The sequence below is a fragment of the Doryrhamphus excisus genome, linkage group LG17 (genome assembly GCF_037039965.1).
Source record: "Doryrhamphus excisus strain RoL-2023G ecotype Guam linkage group LG17, RoL_Dexc_Guam_v1.1, whole genome shotgun sequence".
NCBI lineage: Eukaryota > Metazoa > Chordata > Actinopteri > Syngnathiformes > Syngnathidae > Doryrhamphus > Doryrhamphus excisus.
Window position 1 is genome coordinate 4,461,182 of NC_136373.1, and position 18,819 is coordinate 4,480,000.

The window sequence follows — 18,819 nt, forward strand, 5'->3', positions numbered from 1 at the left end:
CCTCTTAATTGTAAAACATGGGCGCTAAGGCTGTTGCCCCCTAACGGTTGGTAAATGAACTGCACACTACCCCTGTATTGGAATACAATATTTAACTGTACTGTAATATACTGTACTGAATATATGGTCAACTACTTTCTCAATTAAATGAGCTGTTTGTTTAAAAACAGATGTAGATCTAGCTATTGACAAAAAATCCTTTACTTTCATTTGATTTTATATTCATTACATTTTTTATTTTATTTTATAAAAAAATAATGATTTAAATATATATTTGTATATTTTTTATGTTATTTTTATTTTTAATTATATTTTTAATTGTATTTTTGCTTTTATGGAATATTGCCAACAGGACACACAATAGAATGACCACAGTATATTTAGTAAAATCAACGTTTTGTTCAAAAAGTGATTTTTGAAGTAATAATTTAATTTTTATTCTGATTTAAATGTTTAAAAAAAGTAAAATACAGATATTCATGTACAAATTGACATTATACAATATATTTGTTTTTTATTATTCAGGGCTACCAAAATGTATTAAATATATTAATCAAAATAAACTTATTATAAATAATTTCAAGGGAAAAAGAGCTTATAAAAAATGACAAAATAAAAAATAAAGCAAATCTTAGTGTTTCATAAAACCATTACATGACTTTATTGCAATTTGATGGTACAAAGCAGAGCAGGTCAACAATAAAACATTTTCTCTGAGGAAAATATAAACCTATTTTGTTCAATTGAAAAGACGTGCATGGTTGTTGACAATAGGGGGCAGCAAATACTCACTTAGTAATACCCTTGAAACGTCTAAAAAAAGTACTTGCTAAATGCTAATGTTAATTATAATTACATTATGATTCAGGAAGAAGAAATATAGACAATGGCGACTATATTATATTTGTAATAAATGCTAAATCTCTGCCATGTTTGGTCATAAAAGTGCTTTCTTAATTTAACATTTGAAGAATAACATTTAACATTTGTGACCAACCTAAATTGCCAAACATAACATTGATAAGTACTCTTTACACGGATAACTCAAGAGGTTCTATTTACTATAAAAACATTGGAGATGGTCAAAATGTGCTGCAAAAACACGCCACATCAATCATCATGTGAATTCCCATCATGCACTTCTCCTGAAAAGATACACTTAATCCTTAAAAGGTGCATATATGAGCCAATAGGAGAGCTGTTTCCTATATTTTCTGATGTACTGCATTTCTAATGTTGAAGACCTCAATAATAAACATATTGTAGACCACATAGGCAATATAATAGCAATAAAAAGTAAAATAGTCCCTTGTTTTCTCCACGTTTTGGCATATTGCGCCATGCGGCCATATTGTCCTGCACCACTCCTTTCAGAGTGTCTATGCTTTCCACATGAGGACAAGCCAAGCTGCACATCATTCCTTGGATCATATCCACAGAGCCACGGAGAAGCATGGGAAAGAATTATGGCTGAAGTCCACCCTGTTCTTCTCGCTATCCTCCATGTTTGGTGAGGTACACTCGGGTGCTATGATTGATAGCCGTATGCTGAAGCTTCTGGAAGACAGAAGAACACAATGAAGCAAAAAGGACAGAAATTGATTAGTGGTCCATCATATCCAGCAGATGGCACTGTGGTGACAAAAACAGGTTACCGGTATTTAATACTACTAAATATAAAAACTGTACTGTAAAGATTATTGGACTCAGTAGTGAATATTAAAATATGTCATACTGCATTGCGATGGAGATCAAACGTAGAACCAAAGATGACGCTCACCTGAGGTAAAGCGTGCAGTGCAACACAGTCCCTCTCCCCGTGCTGTCCTATAAATGGGTGAAACACACACCCTGGCAGAGGGAGGGAGGTTGCTGAGTCGTGTCGACAGGGAATTTGGCGGCAAGTAGACAGAAGCGCGCTGGTCAGTGCTCACTTGCCGTCCCTCCCATGTGAGCCAGTAACCCTTTAATCCGTCGGCGCTGCCTCTCCAGTCCACCTGAACAGAGTGACTGTCCACTGTGGTCAGTTGCAGGTCGGACAGGGCTGGAGTCACTGCAAAAGACATGGCAGGTGAACTTACAACTTGCACGGTGGAATAGTGGTTAGTGCGCAGACCTCACAGCTAGGAGACCTGGGTTCAATTCCACCCTCGGCCATCTCTGTGTGGAGTTTGCATGTTCTCCCCGTGCATGCGTGGGTTACTCCGGTTTCCTCCCACATTCCAAAAACATGCTAGGTTAATTGGCGACTCCAAATTGTCCATAGGTATGAATGTGAGTGTGAATGGTTGTTTGTCTATATGTGCCCTGTGATTGGCTGGCCACCAGTCCAGGGTGTACCCCGCCTCTCGCCCGAAGACAGCTGGGATAGGCTCCAGCACCCCCGCAACCCTCGTGAGGAAGAAAAAGCGGTAGAAAATGACTGAATGAATGAAAACTAAAGTTTGTGTCTTATAGCATAGACATTTTAAGGAAGATCTGGGTTCGATTCCCTGCTCGGGTATCTCTGTGTGTGTGGAGTTTGCACGTTCTCCGGGTACTCCGGTTTCCTCCCACATTCCAAAAACATGCTAGGTTAATTAGCGACTCCAAATTGTCCATAGGTATGAATGTGAGTGTGAATGGTTGTTTGTCTATATGTGCCCTGTGATTGGCTAGCCACGTAGAAAATGAATAAGCGGTAGAAAATGAATAAATGAAGGTGACGGTTGGTGGGTGGAGCAATTGCAATGACTCCACGGTCCCGTAGCATTATGGCGTCAATCACCACCAGAACATTTTACGATGGACTCCATCATCTTCACATATCTCACCTTCCTTGGTGCAGACTTTAACCGACATTGCTCTCTCCTTGCCCGAAGAATGGCGTGCGTTAACGGTGACCAAGTAGGTGCTATCTGGTTGGAGGTTCTTGAGCAGCGTAGAGTTCTGCCACTTGTCCACTGTGATTGCTTGCAGCTTGCCAGTAGGAAGCGTAGAGTATTCGATGGAGTAACTCGTGACCACGTCCGGCTGTAGCGGTCCCCAGCTCACCCGAATACTCGTCGGTCCTGATTCTGAGACCGTCACTGCAGCAGGACTCTGCACCTCTGGTAGGAAAAGACAATATTTATTTTTTGTATAATAGCAAATATTAAACAAGAGTTTAAGAGTCTAACCTGGATTAGTCGTGAAGGTGACAGATAGCGTGTTAAAAGACTGTTCATTGGACTCGGGTGTCAAGGTGGCTGTGTATGTGGTATCAGGCTTCAGGCCTGTTAGCCTGACAGAATTGGAATCTGCAGACTGGACCAGTCTCTGGTACTGACTTCCACCAGTGCTCGGACTGGTCCCTGTGCCGCCTCCCGCACCTCCTGTTCCACCTGATGGACGCGGGCCGAAACGTATCTCGTAGTAGCCTGGCAAACCAGACAAAACAGGTCGCCACTGGAGGGTGGCGGCATTGGAGGAGACGTCTTGGACGTTGATACGCTCCGCACGGATTATCTCTACGGAAAAAAAACACAAGTTTAAACTTGGTTAATTATGATTCTTCATAACTAAAAATAGGCGGCACGGTGGTGGAGTGGTTAGCGCGCAGACCTCACAGCTAGGAGACCAGGGTTCAATTCCACCCTCGGCCATCTCTGTGTGGAGTTTGCATGTTCTCCCCGTGCATGCGTGGGTTTTCTCCCACATTCCAAAAACATGCTAGGTTAATTAGCGACTCCAAATTGTCCATAGGCATGAATGTGAGTGTGAATGGTTGTTTGTCTATATGTGCCCTGTGATTGGCTGGCCACCAGTCCAGGGTGTACCCCGCCTCTCGCCCAAAGACAGCTGGGATAGGCTCCAGCAGCCCCCGCGACCCTCGTGAGGAAAAAGCGGTAGAAAATGAATGAATGAATGACTAAAAATAGGCGGCACGGCGGTTGAGTGGTTCGCACGCAGGCCTCACAGCTAGGAGACCTGAGTTCAATTCCACCCTCCGCTATCTGTGTGGAGTTTGCATGTTCTCCCCGTGCATGCGTGGGTTTTCTCCGGGTACTCCGGTTTCCTCGCACATTCCAAAAACATGCTAGGTTAATTAGCGACTCCAAATTGTCCATAGGTATGAATGTGAGTGTGAATGGTTGTTTGTCTATATGTGCCCTGTGATTGGCTGGCGACCAGTCCAGGATGTACCCCGCCTCTCGCCCGAAGACAGCTGGATAGGCTCCAGCACCCCCGCGACACTCGTGAGGAAAAAGCGGTAGAAAATGAATGAATGAATGAATGAATGAATAACTAAAAATAAACATTCAACTTGCAGGCCGTGACACAATTTTCAGGGGTTGCAGACAGTGTGCTAAAAAAAGTCACTGCTCGAGACAGCCTTCCAAAGACGGGCTTGGGTTTCGAAATGCATTCATAACCTCTTTTGAAATAGCCAACCCTGTCAATCAAGAGCCGGCGGCGAAATAATAACAACACCTGCTGAGGTGTTGATTTCTGAATTCACAATCGTCTCTGTGTCTCTTTGTTGTGCACATTTAACCTTTTCATGCAATGCATCATGACTTTGACCTGCAGTATAAATTGCAGGGGTCCCTCAAGGGGGGGTGTCACGGTCATGGCAGTTACCTAATCTGGAAGTCTGGAACTGCCCCATTAGTCTATATATAGGAAAACATATATACATCTGTATACATGTCTCATCTACCACAGCACCATAGGGATGCAGCGACTCATTAAAGCCATGAATAGATCACGTTATCTCATTACACATGCATGCTCTAGCTTCCATGTCTGCTTGAGCATTCACGGAACTCGGGACAAGCACCGCAATGAGAAACGTATCTTATAATATACGTGGAGTCATTTGGATGAAGTTGTTTGCGTCCATTCAAGAGCAATGACCTTGCTTGTTGATGTTGATGAAGATTTGGATAATGGATAATGAAGCATGACTAGTTTATTCTGCCATTCAACCGCACTTAAAGGTAATGGTAATGGTTTTAATTTCATCTGAACATGCATCAGATTACAATTGAATGCATCACATAATCAGTTCACAGTTCCACATGTCCAAAAGGAGTAGGAAGAAGCAAAGCTTATTAAATCCTACCTCTCCATCTGGTACTTTTACAATCAGTAACTGTTACATTTGTTCACTTCCTGCTTTCCTAATATAATTTAAGTAAACGTTCCGTTTTGCATTTATTACTGGCATTAAATAATACTCCCCTCTTGATACATTATAGTATGCACCTTGTAGTCTTACACTTGTTTCGTAAAATACACTGTGTTTTCGGGCACGATCGTGCATCAGTCACTGACAATGTAATGGTTTAATTTAATTCGAACATGCATCAGATTACAATTGAATGCATCACATAATCAGTTCACAGTTCCACATGTCCAAAAGGAGTAGGAAGAAGCAAAGCTTATTAAATCCTACCCCTCCATCTGGTACTTTTACAATCACTAACCATTACATTTGTTCACTTCCTGCTTTCCATAATACAGTTTAAGGTTTTTTTTGTTGTTTTTTTTTTTAAATAATGTACCTTGTACCAAAGTACGAGGTGATATGAGCATCCAATGACATAATGTGTACTATAGTAAGTGTCAATATAGTGATATATATAGCACATCATGACTGGTTCAAGACTCTTCATCCTTGTATTTAGCAAACATCAACTGCTTGTATTGTTTCTTGAATTGGCTCATCGTTGTGCATTGTTTGACTTCCTTACTCAATCCATTCCATAGTTTGATTCCACATACTGAAATGCTATGGCTTTTTAACGTAGTCCTAGCATAGAAGTGTTTCAAATGTAGTTCTTCCCTGAGATCATATTTCTCCTCTCTTGTAGAGAAGTATTGATTGACACTTTTAGGGAATTGGTTATTTTTAGCCTTATGCATTATTTTAGCTGTTTGAAAATGAACTATATCAGCAAATGTAAGTATTTGTGATTTTAGAAATAAGGAGTTAGTATGTTCTCTGTAGGCGGCATTATGAATTATCCTGACTGACCTTTTTTTGCAGTACATTTAGTGAAGATTGCTTTTATAGTTGTTAGCCCATATTTCCACACAATAAGTAAGATATGGTAGAACCAGAGAGCAATAAAGAGTGTGGAGTGATTTCTGATTGAGAACAAATTTTGCTTTGTTCAATACTGAAATATTTCTGGCCACCTTATGTTTCATCTATTGTGATCCCCAGAAATGTATTTTCGTTTTCGAAAGGAAAACTGAACTTTTTTTTGGAATGCTACCCATCGTCTACAATCCTTAGGTGAAACATGAACACAGATTTATTTCCCTTCTCTATGAGTCCTAAAAATAAAAAAACAAGCTAGCGTTAAAGTGTTAACAATACTGTATACTGTAAAAATACATATACTGTAACAGACTCACCGATGATGGCGTCCCGCAGGTCCTCTGCAATAATGCTCATGTCATCAATGTCCACAAAGTACAGGTGGTTTTCAGCAGGGGGCGACACAACCTGCCTCAGCACCTGATAGTTACCATGGTCAGTGGAGACCACCAGCACGGCCACGCCCTCCTCCTTCAGCTCAGCCATTGGTCCGATCACATCACCCGGCTTCACCCCATCAGTCAGCCAAACAAGAACTCTTGGGAGCCCCACACGGGCCCCGTCCACAGGTCCTGGCTTCAGTACCCGATCCTTTGCAATTTTCAGCGCCTCCACGGTGTTGGTGTCCCCCCTGAGTGGTTTGATGCTCCTCAAAGCCCCCTGGAGGCCGCTTTGGGCGCTATACGTGTCAAAGCCGAATTCGAGCCGTGGTTGGCTTCCCACCTGTAGAAGTCCAATCCTCACCTGATCCTCGCCGAGGGAAAAGGGTAGGACTAGCTCTGACAGGAAATCGAGCATACGGGAGTGCTCGTAGGATGATATGCTGCCTGAGGAGTCCAGAAGGAAAAGAACATCTCCCTCGCAGCAGTTTAGAACTGTGGAGAACAATACATAACAATACAAAACTTAATACAGTCGCCCCTCGTTATATAGGGATTCGAACATGCGGCCTATTACACATTTGAAAGACAAGTCATATATACTATTCTGGTCATTAGGCATCAGCAATGTTACACTGATGAGACATTAATTTAGATTACATCCGAGTGGAAAAAAGTTATCCTCCCATTCGGTGTGGAAGTGGTAATTTTTTTTTATGTGATTGTTGATCGACCACATTTTCGTCATTCTTTTTAATAATGTAAAAGCTACAATATTTTACATCAATGCAAAAACGTCACAATCTGTGACAATACACTGCGTATGAGGTTGTGCATGGTTTAGAAAGAAAACCCGGAGAAAACCCACGGGGAGAACATGCAAACTCCACACAGAGATGGCCGAGGGTGGAATCGAACCCTGGTCTCCTAGCTGTGAGGTCTGCGTGCTAACCACGCGACCATAATAAAACTATAATAATCTCAAAAAATTAATCATCATTTGAATGAATGTACAGAATATACTGTATATGCATGCTAGCTGCTTGTTTTTCCATCAGCACGAAGAATTCTGTCCATCAAGACTGATTGTTTGGACTTTGGAACAAGAGGAGGGGGCTCCGCCGTATCACGGCAACCCACCTACCCTCCCACCCCTCCTGTCTGCACCTTTGTGTAGGTAGGTATGCTGTTATCTTAAACATCTGCAAATACACCATATGGACAAAAGTGTAGGGATGTCTAACAGGAAGTTAAAAAGGTTTTCCAAACTGAGGGTAGAGGGGCCAAAATGGGTCACTGGACATTATTTATTGGGTTGCCGACCAATTATTGATCATCAAGTAGGTATTCTGCATTTTTTATCATCAGTTTATGAACAGAGATGTATTTTATTCCTGTAGTATGTATTTGTTCATCCACATAAAGTATATGTCGTCTATATGTGCCCTGTGATTGGCTGACGACCAGTCCAGGATGTACCCCGCCTCTCGCCTGAAGACAGCTGGGATAGGCTCCAGCACCCCCGCGACCCTCATGAGGATAAGTGATAGAAAATGAATGAATGAATGAACATATAGTAGATGTATTTATTTTATAATGTACTTGTCTAATTATTTATGTAATTACATGTGTATTATTTAATTGTACTTATTATGATTAATTATTATTTATTTATAGAAGCATTTACTGTTATTGTTGTTATTTTTCTATCAATTGTCACACATTGTAATTTTTTTTGAAAATAGAAAATATTTAAACTATTATGCAAATTTTTTGTCCCCTTGTATTGAGTTGTGGACTCCTACAGAGCAGCTACACACAATAACCTGCACATAAAGCTTTATTTTTTTTTTCCAGAATCTGCACTTATTAAGCTGTATTTCTTTGGATGTAATCTTCCGACAAAAACAGCCTGTTTTCATTTATTCCACCCACAGCCCGCCTCCAGGCACGCCCACTCCGCTGTGGTTGGTCACTTTTGCAAGTACTTAAAAGGACTTCTGGTTTGTGCATAGCAAATGACCACCAGGATTTATTACCATTTTCTCAAAAATCATCAGCTGTGGCCTGATATTGTTGTTTTTTTTCATTAAATTCCACAAGATGGCAGTAGTTACATTTGAAGTGATGTCAGCATACAGCAGCTTTACCTCCAAAATATTGCTACATATTGCATACTACATATTGTTGTATACAACAAACATATCAGGAGTATTTGTCCTACTCTAAATATATTATTACATACAGTATAATTACAGACTTTACAGCATTTCAGTCTGTGACCCAATAAAATCTGAGCCATATTAGGCCCCCGGACTCTCAGTTTGGGAAACCCTGCAGTAGTGTATCTGTTTCTAGTAAATCAATCCCAGAATTTACTTGCATATGTCGCATAGGTGTGATGGCAGATATGCAGGACTAAATTGTGCATGAATTTGTACACACGTAGTGTAGTTACAAAGTTATTTTTATATACTGTACATACAGAAACACATCTAACAGGCGTGCTTATTAAAGAAGTGCTGAACTGTTTGCTAGTCTCCTATTCATGGCCAGAACATGGTGGCAGCATTTCACTAATGATTACTATATTAACTCCAGTGACACACTCAGCAGTTACACCACAGAGTTTAACCACAAGGAACATTTGTCTAGCTATGATATTTATTTTTATATGTTATTACGTTATTCCTGTGTGTTGATGACAGTATCCCGAATGCTAGCACTGTATTTCCTTGGTAGCACAACCATAACAGCATTTGTATAATCCCACTTTATTGTCTTTGCTCACAAGGTACAAATAAAGTTATTAGCTGAATTTGAATATGACTGTATGATAAGGGCTGAACGTAATAATAGTGATAATTGTTCGACATATGCACTTTCTATTCATGACTTGTACATTTATATGTATTTTTTAACCTTAAAATAAATAATAAAATTGTATTTTATCGTGTATTTTGCTGGCGTGTGTCGTGATGAACAGCTGCTCAGTGTATCAATAGGCACTAATAAAGTTTTTTCAAATGTACTCACCGCCCTCAGGTGCACTAGCTTGAGCATTCAAAATCCTCGGCAGCAAACATAACATGAGCATCCATGTTGTCAACATCACTGCAAGGTCGAAGGTAAAATTCCACTCAGCAAAAATCTAAATTCAATTAAAATTCAAAATAGTTACAGTAAATGTCGCCGCGAGCTTTGAAGTTGACGGTCAAGTTAATCCACCACCACAGCGCCGAAGGTAACTCCAAAATAAAGTCCCCGGTCAGATCATTAGTCTGTCTTTCTTTTCTTTGTTGGGTTTGTTTTTGTAATTTTATAAACGTTCAGCTCAATAAAGTGGACGCCCGACTGAAACCAGAATGAGACGCAAACTTTTCCGTCTGTTGGTTGTCTTGCCGCTCCTTCTCAAAGCAAACGAGACACCATAGACAACGTAGCAGTGCAGCAGTACTTCCGGTAGATGTTGATTTCAAAATAAAGCTGTCGAGTCCCGACTGACTCTGAGATCATATAAATAATAAGAGCAGAAAAGTGTTTTGTGGCAATTAAAATGCAAAGTGAGCAGAAAATATGATGAGATAATTGTTAATTGGTGTATACACTGTACTTGTACGTATGTAATAGATCACATACAACTACATAACATTAAGGTGTGGGCACCAATGTTAGCAAAACTAGCATAGATTTGTGCTAACATTACAAAGAGATTTTAACAGCAACAATGTGCTAGGTTGACTTATTCGCTGAACAAAAACAAAATGCCCGGCAAAGCACCAGGCTGCATTTTCTGATGTGTAGCGAAGCCTACTTTTTTGTTTATGAAATGCACAAAAGCCAGCGTTAGAGTGAGTTAGATTTTTCTGACTTTTGGTGCTCTCGGGAATCGTGTACATAACTAAAAAGTAATTTTTGGATTGAAAATGCTGACATAGAATAACAAAAAAAAACATGTTTCTTCATATAAACATATAAACTCTATGTATATGTTATGTATTCCTTTAATTTGCCTAAAGGTGCTATGTGTGCTATGTGGTGTCTTTATTTTGAAATAAAACAGCCACGGTGCTTGTGCTTCTTCTGTCCAACTTGACTCATCTCACTCCTCCCTTTGGTTCCCTGTCCACCTTCTCCAACTCAGAGTAGTAAAATAAACTTGCTCTCACTGTCCAACCAGGCGTCAAATATTTGGATATGAGCCAGCACATCTTCTCTCTTTTGCTAGTTATAGAAATGAAGTCATTAACACCAGGGGGAAAATACCGTCTCATTTGGGATCATCCTCAAAGGAGCTAAAGATCATGCTTTCCTTCTAGTGGCCTTTTAATAGCCGCAGCCAAAGTTGGAATGGCTTCAACTGCTAGAACAACAAAAAAAGCTGCAATATGCATGCCGGGCCAGTAGTTGGCGATGTCACCTTGTAACAAAATATTCCGAACTTGCTAATCAACTACTTGGCTGTCTTTCGTTTTCATATTCCTTGGTTTGTAATTTCACATACCATATTTTATAGCATAGCATAGCATAGCATAGCATAGCATAGCATAGCATAGCATAGCATAGCATAGCATAGCATAGCATAGCATAGCATAACATAACATAACAACCTATGTGAAATTAATTGGGCTGCACGTTGGACGAGTGGTTAGCGCGTTAGCTAGGAGACCTGAGTTCAATTCCACCCTCGGCCATCTCTGTGTGGAGTTTTCAAAAACATGCTAGGTTAATTGCCGACTCCAAATTGTCCATAGGTATGAATGTGAGTGTGAATGGTTGTTTGTCTATATGTGCCCTGTGATTGGCTGGCCACCAGTCCAGGGTGTACCCCGCCTCTCGCCTGAAAACAGCCGGGATAGGCTCCAGCACCCCCACGACCCTCGTGAGGATAAGATAATCGGTAGAAAATGAATGAAATGAATTGTCAACAAACATAAAATAAACAGTTCAAATGACGCAGTCGTATCTATTTTTGAGCTCATGGCGGTAAAGTTTCTGCTATCCAGGAGATTATGGAGCTTGTGGTCTATAAAGAAGACACCACAAGTACTTAAATACAGTGTGTGTGTTTGTGTGTGTGTTTGTTCCAGAAGCCAAGAAGAAACAAAGGCAGTAGGAGGGCCGGTGGGATAAATGGATGGGAGAATCCAAGTGGGATCCAACAAAGTTCTGCATTCCACTGTGACACGTTGCATTCAAATACTTCTATTGTTCCGGTAAAAAAGATACTGACTATAAAAACATCCTTTTTTTCATCCACACACCTCGTAACTAAACACTGTACAGTACACTGGGAAAAATGAACCCCTTTTACACAGTTAAATTCCACCCCTGGCCATCTCTGTGTGGAGTTTGCATGTTCTCCCCGTGCATGCGTGGGTTTTCTCCGGGTACTCCGGTTTCCTCCCACATTCCAAAAACATGCTAGGTTAATTAGCGACTCCAAATTGTCCATAGGTATGAATGTGAGTGTGAATGGTTGTTTGTCTATATGTGCCCTGTGATTGGCTGGCCGGCGACCAGTCCAGGGTGTACCCTGTCTCTCGCCCAAAGACAGCTGGGATAGGCTCCAGCATACCCCGGTGACCCTCGTGAGGATAAGCCGTAGAAAATGAATGAATGAATGAACATCACAATCAACAAAACCGATATTTCAACAATGTTGTATACAACACGGGCTGCACGGCGGACGAGTGGTTAGCGTGCAGACCTCACAGCTAGGAAGACCAGGGTTCAATTCCACCCTTGGCCATCTCTGTGTGGAGTTTGCATGTTCTCCCTGTGCATGTGTGGGTTTTGTCCGGGTACTCCGGTTTCCTCCCACATTCCAAAAACATGCTAGGTTAATTAGCGACTCCAAATTGTCCATAGGTATGAATGTGAGTGTGAATGGTTGTTTGTCTATATGTGACTATATGTGACTCTCCGGGTCTATATGTGACCCAGAGAAAACCCACGCATGCACAGGGAGAACATGCAAACTCCACACAGAGATGGCCGAGGGTGGAATTGAACGCATGTCTCCTGGCTATGGGGCCTGCGCACTAACCACTCAACCGCCTTTTAATGCATAATTGCTGCTGAGAGTCTGCTCAATGAGAGACTTTCAGCCTCCCTCCCAAAAGGAAGTTCTGCTGAAACACCCTTGAATTTGTCATAAAGTTTGCGTCTTCTTTCCTGCTCCTCCCATGGACTCCTCTCATGCCTGGCACTGCTGCAATTTTCTTTCCCAAATGCCGGAATGCTAAAATGAACCCAAAATTGCAAAACCCCGCATAGGGACCGGGGCGTGCTGACACAAGACTGTGTGGTTGGAAACAGCTGGAAATGTGTGCGTATTGACGCGCGACGCAGGCTTGTGTGTCCGTGTCAATGTGATTTCAAAACACAAATGGGTTCGTCTTAAAAACAATCACGGTGGGGCCTTGCTGCATGCTTTGCACACATACGGCCATGTTCCGTGTATCGAGATGATTTACTGCCAAAACACAAGATGAGAACCCATGTGTGGTAAAATACACACAGTCATTGAACGTGCACTGCTAATGCACATGTGAGAACATGTTTAGTTCCGCAGAGACTGTTCATAAAAAAAATATTATGTTTCATGCATGCAGAGTCATGATAGTAAGGCTGTGGAAAATCTTATTGTTTTAGTACCAGGACAGATTTAGATAATCACCAATAGCCAAGGTTGCTGGTTCAGATGTAGTTCCAAATAGGTCAAGCTGCACTAAACTCATGAAATGGTAGCTGTAGCTCCTTTTAAACTATAACTGGAATAGCAGGCTTTTTTTAAGAAGCCATTTTTATACAAGAGTTAAAAGATACATTGTAGTGCCTAGCATGCTGTTAGGCAATCAACAAACAATCACGTTCATCCATCCATTTTCTATCCTCACTAGGGTTACAGGGGTATGCTGGAGCCTATCCCAGCTGTCTTCAGGTGAGAGGCGGGGTACACCCTGGACTGGTCGCCGGCCAGCCAATCACAGGGCGCATATAGACAAACAACCATTCACACTCACATTCATACCTATGGACAATTTGGAGTCGCCAATTAACCTAGCATGTTTTTGGAATGTGGGAGGAAACCGGAGTACTCCACAAAAAAATTGCTGAGGGGGGAATTGAACTCGGGTCTCCTAGCTGTGAGACCTGCGTGTTAACCACTCTTCCACCATGCAGCGCTCTTCCATTATTTATAAACTCTAAATTCATTCATTCATTTTCTACCGCTTATCCTCACAAGGGTCGCGGGGGTGCTGGAGCCTATCCCAGCTGTCTTCGGGCGAGAGGCGGGGTACACCCTGGACTGGTGGCCAGCCAATTACAGGGCACATATAGACAAACAACCATTCACACTCACATCCATACCTACTATGGACAATTTGGAGTCGCTAATTAACCTAGCATGTTTTTGGAATGTGGGAGGAAACCGGAGTACTCCACAAAAAATGGCCGAGGGAGGAATTGAACTCGGGTCTCCTAGCTGTGAGACCTCCGTGTTAACCACTTGTCCACCATGCAGCGCTTTTCCATTATTTATAAACTCTAAATTCATTCATTCATTTTCTACCGCTTATCCTCACGAGGGTTGCAGGGGGTGCTGGAGCCTATCCCAGCTGTCTTTGGGCAAGAGGCGGCGTACACCCTGGACTGGTGGCTAGCCAATCACAGGGCACATATAGACAAACAACCATTCACACTCACATTCATACCTATGGACAATTTGGAGTCGGCAATTAACCTAGCATGTTTTTTGGAATGTGGGAGGAAACCGGAAAACCCATGCATGCACGGGGAGAAACTCCACACAGAGATGGCCGAAAGGGGAATTGAACTCGGGTCTCCTACCTGTGAGGCCTGCACGTTAACCACTTAACCACCATGCAGCCCTCTTCCATTAATTCTAAACTCTAAATTAAGACCACAAATACACCCAAGGGACTTCCATCTTCCTGAGCAGGACAGATAGGATGGTACCTCCCGACCTGCGTCATTGGTACTTTCCTGCTCTCGTTAATCAGCATCCTGTGTACATCCACAGTGGGTATTTTCCTGTTGAGCTCCATCTGTTAAGACATGTGAACTTGGCAACATTTTTTTTTTTGGGGGGTGTTCCCAACATGGCAACGAGTGTGGAAATCCCACTTGAAATACCCGGAAGATATCACTCTGATTTGAGAATGTGTTGGCCCATGAATGAAATGAGGAAGGAGGTTCATGACAGCTGCAACTAGAAAAGGACGGTTGAGCACCTCTCCTCCCAAAATGGAGCATCATTTTTTGCCTCTATAGGGAAAGTGGTTGTGATCTACCTTAGGTGGACTAAAGACTCAAGAGCACAGCTCCCACTGTTAACACGACTGTGTGTGATGCTCAAGTAAAATATGAAGCTGTTTCCATTGGAAGCCGCATTTAGGCTGACCTCACATTCTCCACAGTTGTGCTACCAAGACTTCTGAAACACTCAATCTCGGACTCGACCAAACAAATATGACAGGTTTGGATAAACACAAGCAAAAAACCAGGCTTGCAGAATGTCGTTCTCACAGAAGCTAACTGGTGTTTTTGTAATAAACCGACAGCCACACCAGAGTTTCCATACAGTAGAACGTCATAGCCTCCGGCTCTGCCAAGCTCAGGTTCTCACTGGAACAGCCTTGGATCCTCTTGAGGAGTCCAAACAATGGAGTCTGTTGTGTGAGGGAGTATATGTACTATGTCCAAGTATAAATGAATGCAGTTTTTTTTTTCATGAGGTACACAGTGGATCCTGGGTCCAGCTGCATCACCGCTAACACTGGAAAACACTTGTTTCCAGAAGCGGACTAACTGAGCCGTGTGTGTGTAGGCTCAAGCAATATGAAGAGAAATAGAATTCCATTCAGCTGCCCCGAGCGCTCCCTACATGCTGAGTGGCACAAAGGACTTCCCCCCCGCCAAAAAAAGAAGCAAGGCACACAATAATAAAGTCCCACTTCATCACAAACCACATGAGAAAGGTCAATGGCGGTGAGTCATCCGTGTGGGAAGCGCCACAAACTAACGTACATGCACACAATCATGGTCTGATACTGGATTGAATGTGTACACAATGGCGCCCATAATCCCTCTTTTCTTCATACAAAAGTGACGGTTTGTCACCAGAACTATGCAAAAAAAAACTTCAGAAATTTTTTTGAAAGAAAAATTAAAGTACATTTTTGACTTGAAGAATTTTGTGGAGTACATCACAAATTATAAACAAGAAAGTAGTTATAGTAGTAGGTTCTACACCCAGGGCGCCCCCCTGAGGAAGCCTACCTCGCTCATAGTCGAGGGTGCCTACCACTTACGCTGACCCAGCCATGACTTGGAGTGGTCTTGCTCGCTCCGCCGGGCCTGCCGCCCTCAGAAAGGTCCCGCCACCACCCATCCCTCTTTGACGCTGAACTTTTTTGGCACATCTGTGATCCGTCCTTGAGGGGGGGTACTGTCACGCCCTGTGTAGGTTCCTGCATGGCAGTTTGCTTAAGTTACCTTCTTGGGCTTTAGTTTCCGTTTTTGACACTCTTATTTTGTATTTGACTTCCTGTTTTGCCTTGTTCAGGTAGCCGGAGCCTGCCAGAACCCCAGGTTCTACACCCAGAGCGCCCCACTGAGGAAGTCTACCTTGCTCATAATCGAGGGCGCCCCCCTGAGGGGGCCTACCACTTCCGTTCCCACATTCCACATTCCCTCCATCACTTGGAGTGGTCTTGCTGGCTTCGGTCCCGCCACCACCCATCCCTCTTTGACGCTGAACGTTTTTGGGACGTCTGGGATCCGTCCTTGAGGGGGAGGTACTGTCACGCCGAGTGTAGGCTCCTGTAGGTTCTACATCCAAGGTGCCCCCCTGAGGAAGACTACCTCGCTCATAGTCGAGGGCGCCCCCCCTGAGGGTGCCTACCACTTCCGTTGACCGAGTCATTCCCTCAATTGCTTGGAGGGGTTTTGCTGGCTCTGCCGGGCCTGCCGCCCCAGCCGACCTTCGGTCCCCATCCCTCTTTGACTCTGAACTTTTGTGGGACGTCTGGGATCCGTCCTTGGGGGAGGGTGGTACTGTCACGCCCTGCTTAAGTTACCTTCTTTGGCTTTAGTTTCCATTTTTGACACTCTTATTTTGTATTTGACTTTCTGTTTTGCCTTGTTCATGTAGCCGGAGCCTGCCGGAGCCCCAGGTTATACACCCAGAGCGCCCCCCTGAGGAAGCCTACCTCGCTCATAGTCGAGGGCCGCCCCAGCCGACCCCCAGAAGGGTCCCGTTTGCGATCCACCGTGAGTCCCCACCCCTCTTTGACTCTGAACTTGAGGGGGGTACTGTCATGCCCTGTTTAAGTTATATTCTTGGGCTTTAGTTTCCGTTTTTGACACTCTTATTTTGTATTTGACTTCCTGTTTTGCCTTGTCTGCCTTTGTTGCCCTAATCACCCAGACCTGTCCCTAATTTATGCTTGTATTTATTGGAATATATCGGTTTTTGAAAATAAAGCCAATATTGTACATCCCTAAATGTGATGGGTATGAATGTGATTGCTTGTCTATATGTGCCCTGTGATTGGCTGGTGACCAGTCCAGGGTGTACCCCGCCTCTCGCCCGAAGACAGCTGGGATAGACTCCAGCACCCCCTGCCACCCTTGTAAGGATAAGCAGTAGAAAATAAATGAATATTACATTTTGGATGTATCTTTCCCAACACTGTTTATTACAGCGTTTTGTGTTTTCATAACGTCATTGTCAGTATGCGAAACCTCCCATCTCCATAGCGATTAAGGCCACAGAGGGGAGCATCTGGATTGTGCATTCACTCTTCCTATTGTGATTCATCCCGTTCTCACTGCACCCTCCTACCTCCTCCCCTGCAGCTGCCTTCCATGCAAACACCCACACACAAGCCCTCACATGTACCGTGACAAGTGCACTTGTGGAATAAATGCCCTCATCCACTCATCCTCACACAACAGCTTGACTGAAGTCACTTTTGTGGTATGTGATTAAAAAAAAAAAAGATGTCTTGTAATTACATTTGGAAAGGAATCAGTCAGGGCAGGTTGACTCGGAGGCGGAGCTTGTAGGAGAAATCAAAGCCACACCCGGCGGCTCTTGACACCATTTGGGTGTAAACCGTAACAAACCAGAGTACAGAACCACTAGTTGGAATGCGGCCTAAAAAAAAAAAAAAAAAAAAAAGTAGACAAAAACCAGATCAAATCCTGACTGGTTGACAGAGCAAGAAACCTGGAGCTGGGCTAAAAGTCAAACCCTCACCAGGTGTGAGCGACGTCCTGACAGGAAGATGACAACCTTTTCCGTGCCCCACTTAAATCCTTTTCACTTCCAGGCATGTTGTCTTTTTGTCACCACTTCCTGCTTTTACTTTACCTACACACACACACACACACACATATACACACACCTTCAGGAGTGCCCTACAGGTCAAAGAGTCCACTCAACTCCTGTCTATTGTTAAGGCGACAGGAAGGGAGAAAAGGCTTGTCACTGTCTGTCTGTCTCAAATATGTTTGAGCCTGTCTACCTGTCTGCTGTCCAATGAGTAATCCATTGTGAGCCCCCTCCGCCCCCCCCCCCCCCACACACACACATAGACACACACAAGGTGTGACACACAGAAGGTGTTTTTTGGGTTGCTTGGGTGCGGATGGATGGCTGACTGATAACAGACAGAGGCTCATGTCGATGTCAAAGGGGAATGTTTGGAAAGCTTCTGTGATTGGTTGGAAGACCAAAAGTTTGATGCCAAAGTTAACTACACACTATCCGTTATTTGGAAAAGATTACTTTTACCCGGCTACTTTCCTGTGTATGAACGGCACCAACACTGACAGTCAACCAGACAATCTCCTATCTATCTTATCTACTGGCAGCAACAATCGCCAGCTTCAAACTGTTATTTTACGGTGTGCTACTGTGAACGACAACAACAGTGTATTACTGTAAAGGTATTACAGTACTGTGCTGTAGAGAATCAAAACATTACAGTAATATGCTGTTATTTTACAGTTCTCAATTCACAACTTACTACTGTAAAATTAGGCAGGGTACACCCTGGACTGGTATGCAGCCAATCACAGGGCACATATAGACAAACAACCATTCACACTCACATTCATACCTATGGACAATTTGGAGTCGCTAATTAACCTAGCATGTTTTTGGAATGTGGGAGGAAACCGGAGTACCCGGAGAAAACCCACTCATGCATGGGGAGAACATGCAAACTCCACACAGAGATGGCCGAGGGTGGAATTGAACCCTGGTCTCCTAGCTGTGTGGTCTGCGTGCTAACCACTCAACCGAAATTGGCCGTAAATTAACAGTAATTC

At 43.1% G+C, this 18,819-nt stretch overlaps 1 protein-coding gene across 3 annotated transcripts; it reads right to left on the reverse strand.

The window, feature by feature from the left end:
- Positions 1–638: 638 nt before the first annotated feature.
- Positions 639–9,865, reverse strand: vwa1 (von Willebrand factor A domain containing 1). Of its 3 annotated transcripts, XM_058084664.2 has the most exons (7): positions 9,632–9,865; positions 9,487–9,564; positions 6,388–6,945; positions 3,159–3,488; positions 2,814–3,089; positions 1,781–2,053; positions 639–1,557 (listed from the first exon to the last, which is right to left on the reverse strand). In XM_058084664.2, the coding sequence occupies exons 2-7, from the start codon at positions 9,560–9,562 to the stop codon at positions 1,529–1,531; spliced, it is 1,542 nt and encodes a 513-aa protein (XP_057940647.2). In that variant the 5' UTR covers positions 9,563–9,564; positions 9,632–9,865; the 3' UTR covers positions 639–1,528. The 3 variants fall into 3 exon arrangements, with proteins under 3 accessions (XP_057940647.2, XP_057940648.2, XP_057940645.2); XM_058084665.2 differs by having other exon boundaries at positions 639–1,554; positions 9,487–9,865; XM_058084662.2 differs by having other exon boundaries at positions 9,487–9,865.
- Positions 9,866–18,819: the final 8,954 nt, after the last annotated feature.

Excerpts from the sequence above, each read along its gene's own strand:
- vwa1 (XM_058084664.2), bottom strand. The coding sequence starts at position 9,562 with ATGTTGACAACATGGATGCTCATGTTATGTTTGCTGCCGAGGATTTTG. Across the intron at positions 6,946-9,486 it reads AGCTAGTGCACCTGAGGGCG|TTCTAAACTGCTGCGAGGGA; the intron begins GTGAGTACATTT and ends TGTTCTCCACAG. Across the intron at positions 2,054-2,813 it reads TAAAGTCTGCACCAAGGAAG|TGACTCCAGCCCTGTCCGAC; the intron begins GTGAGATATGTG and ends TGTCTTTTGCAG.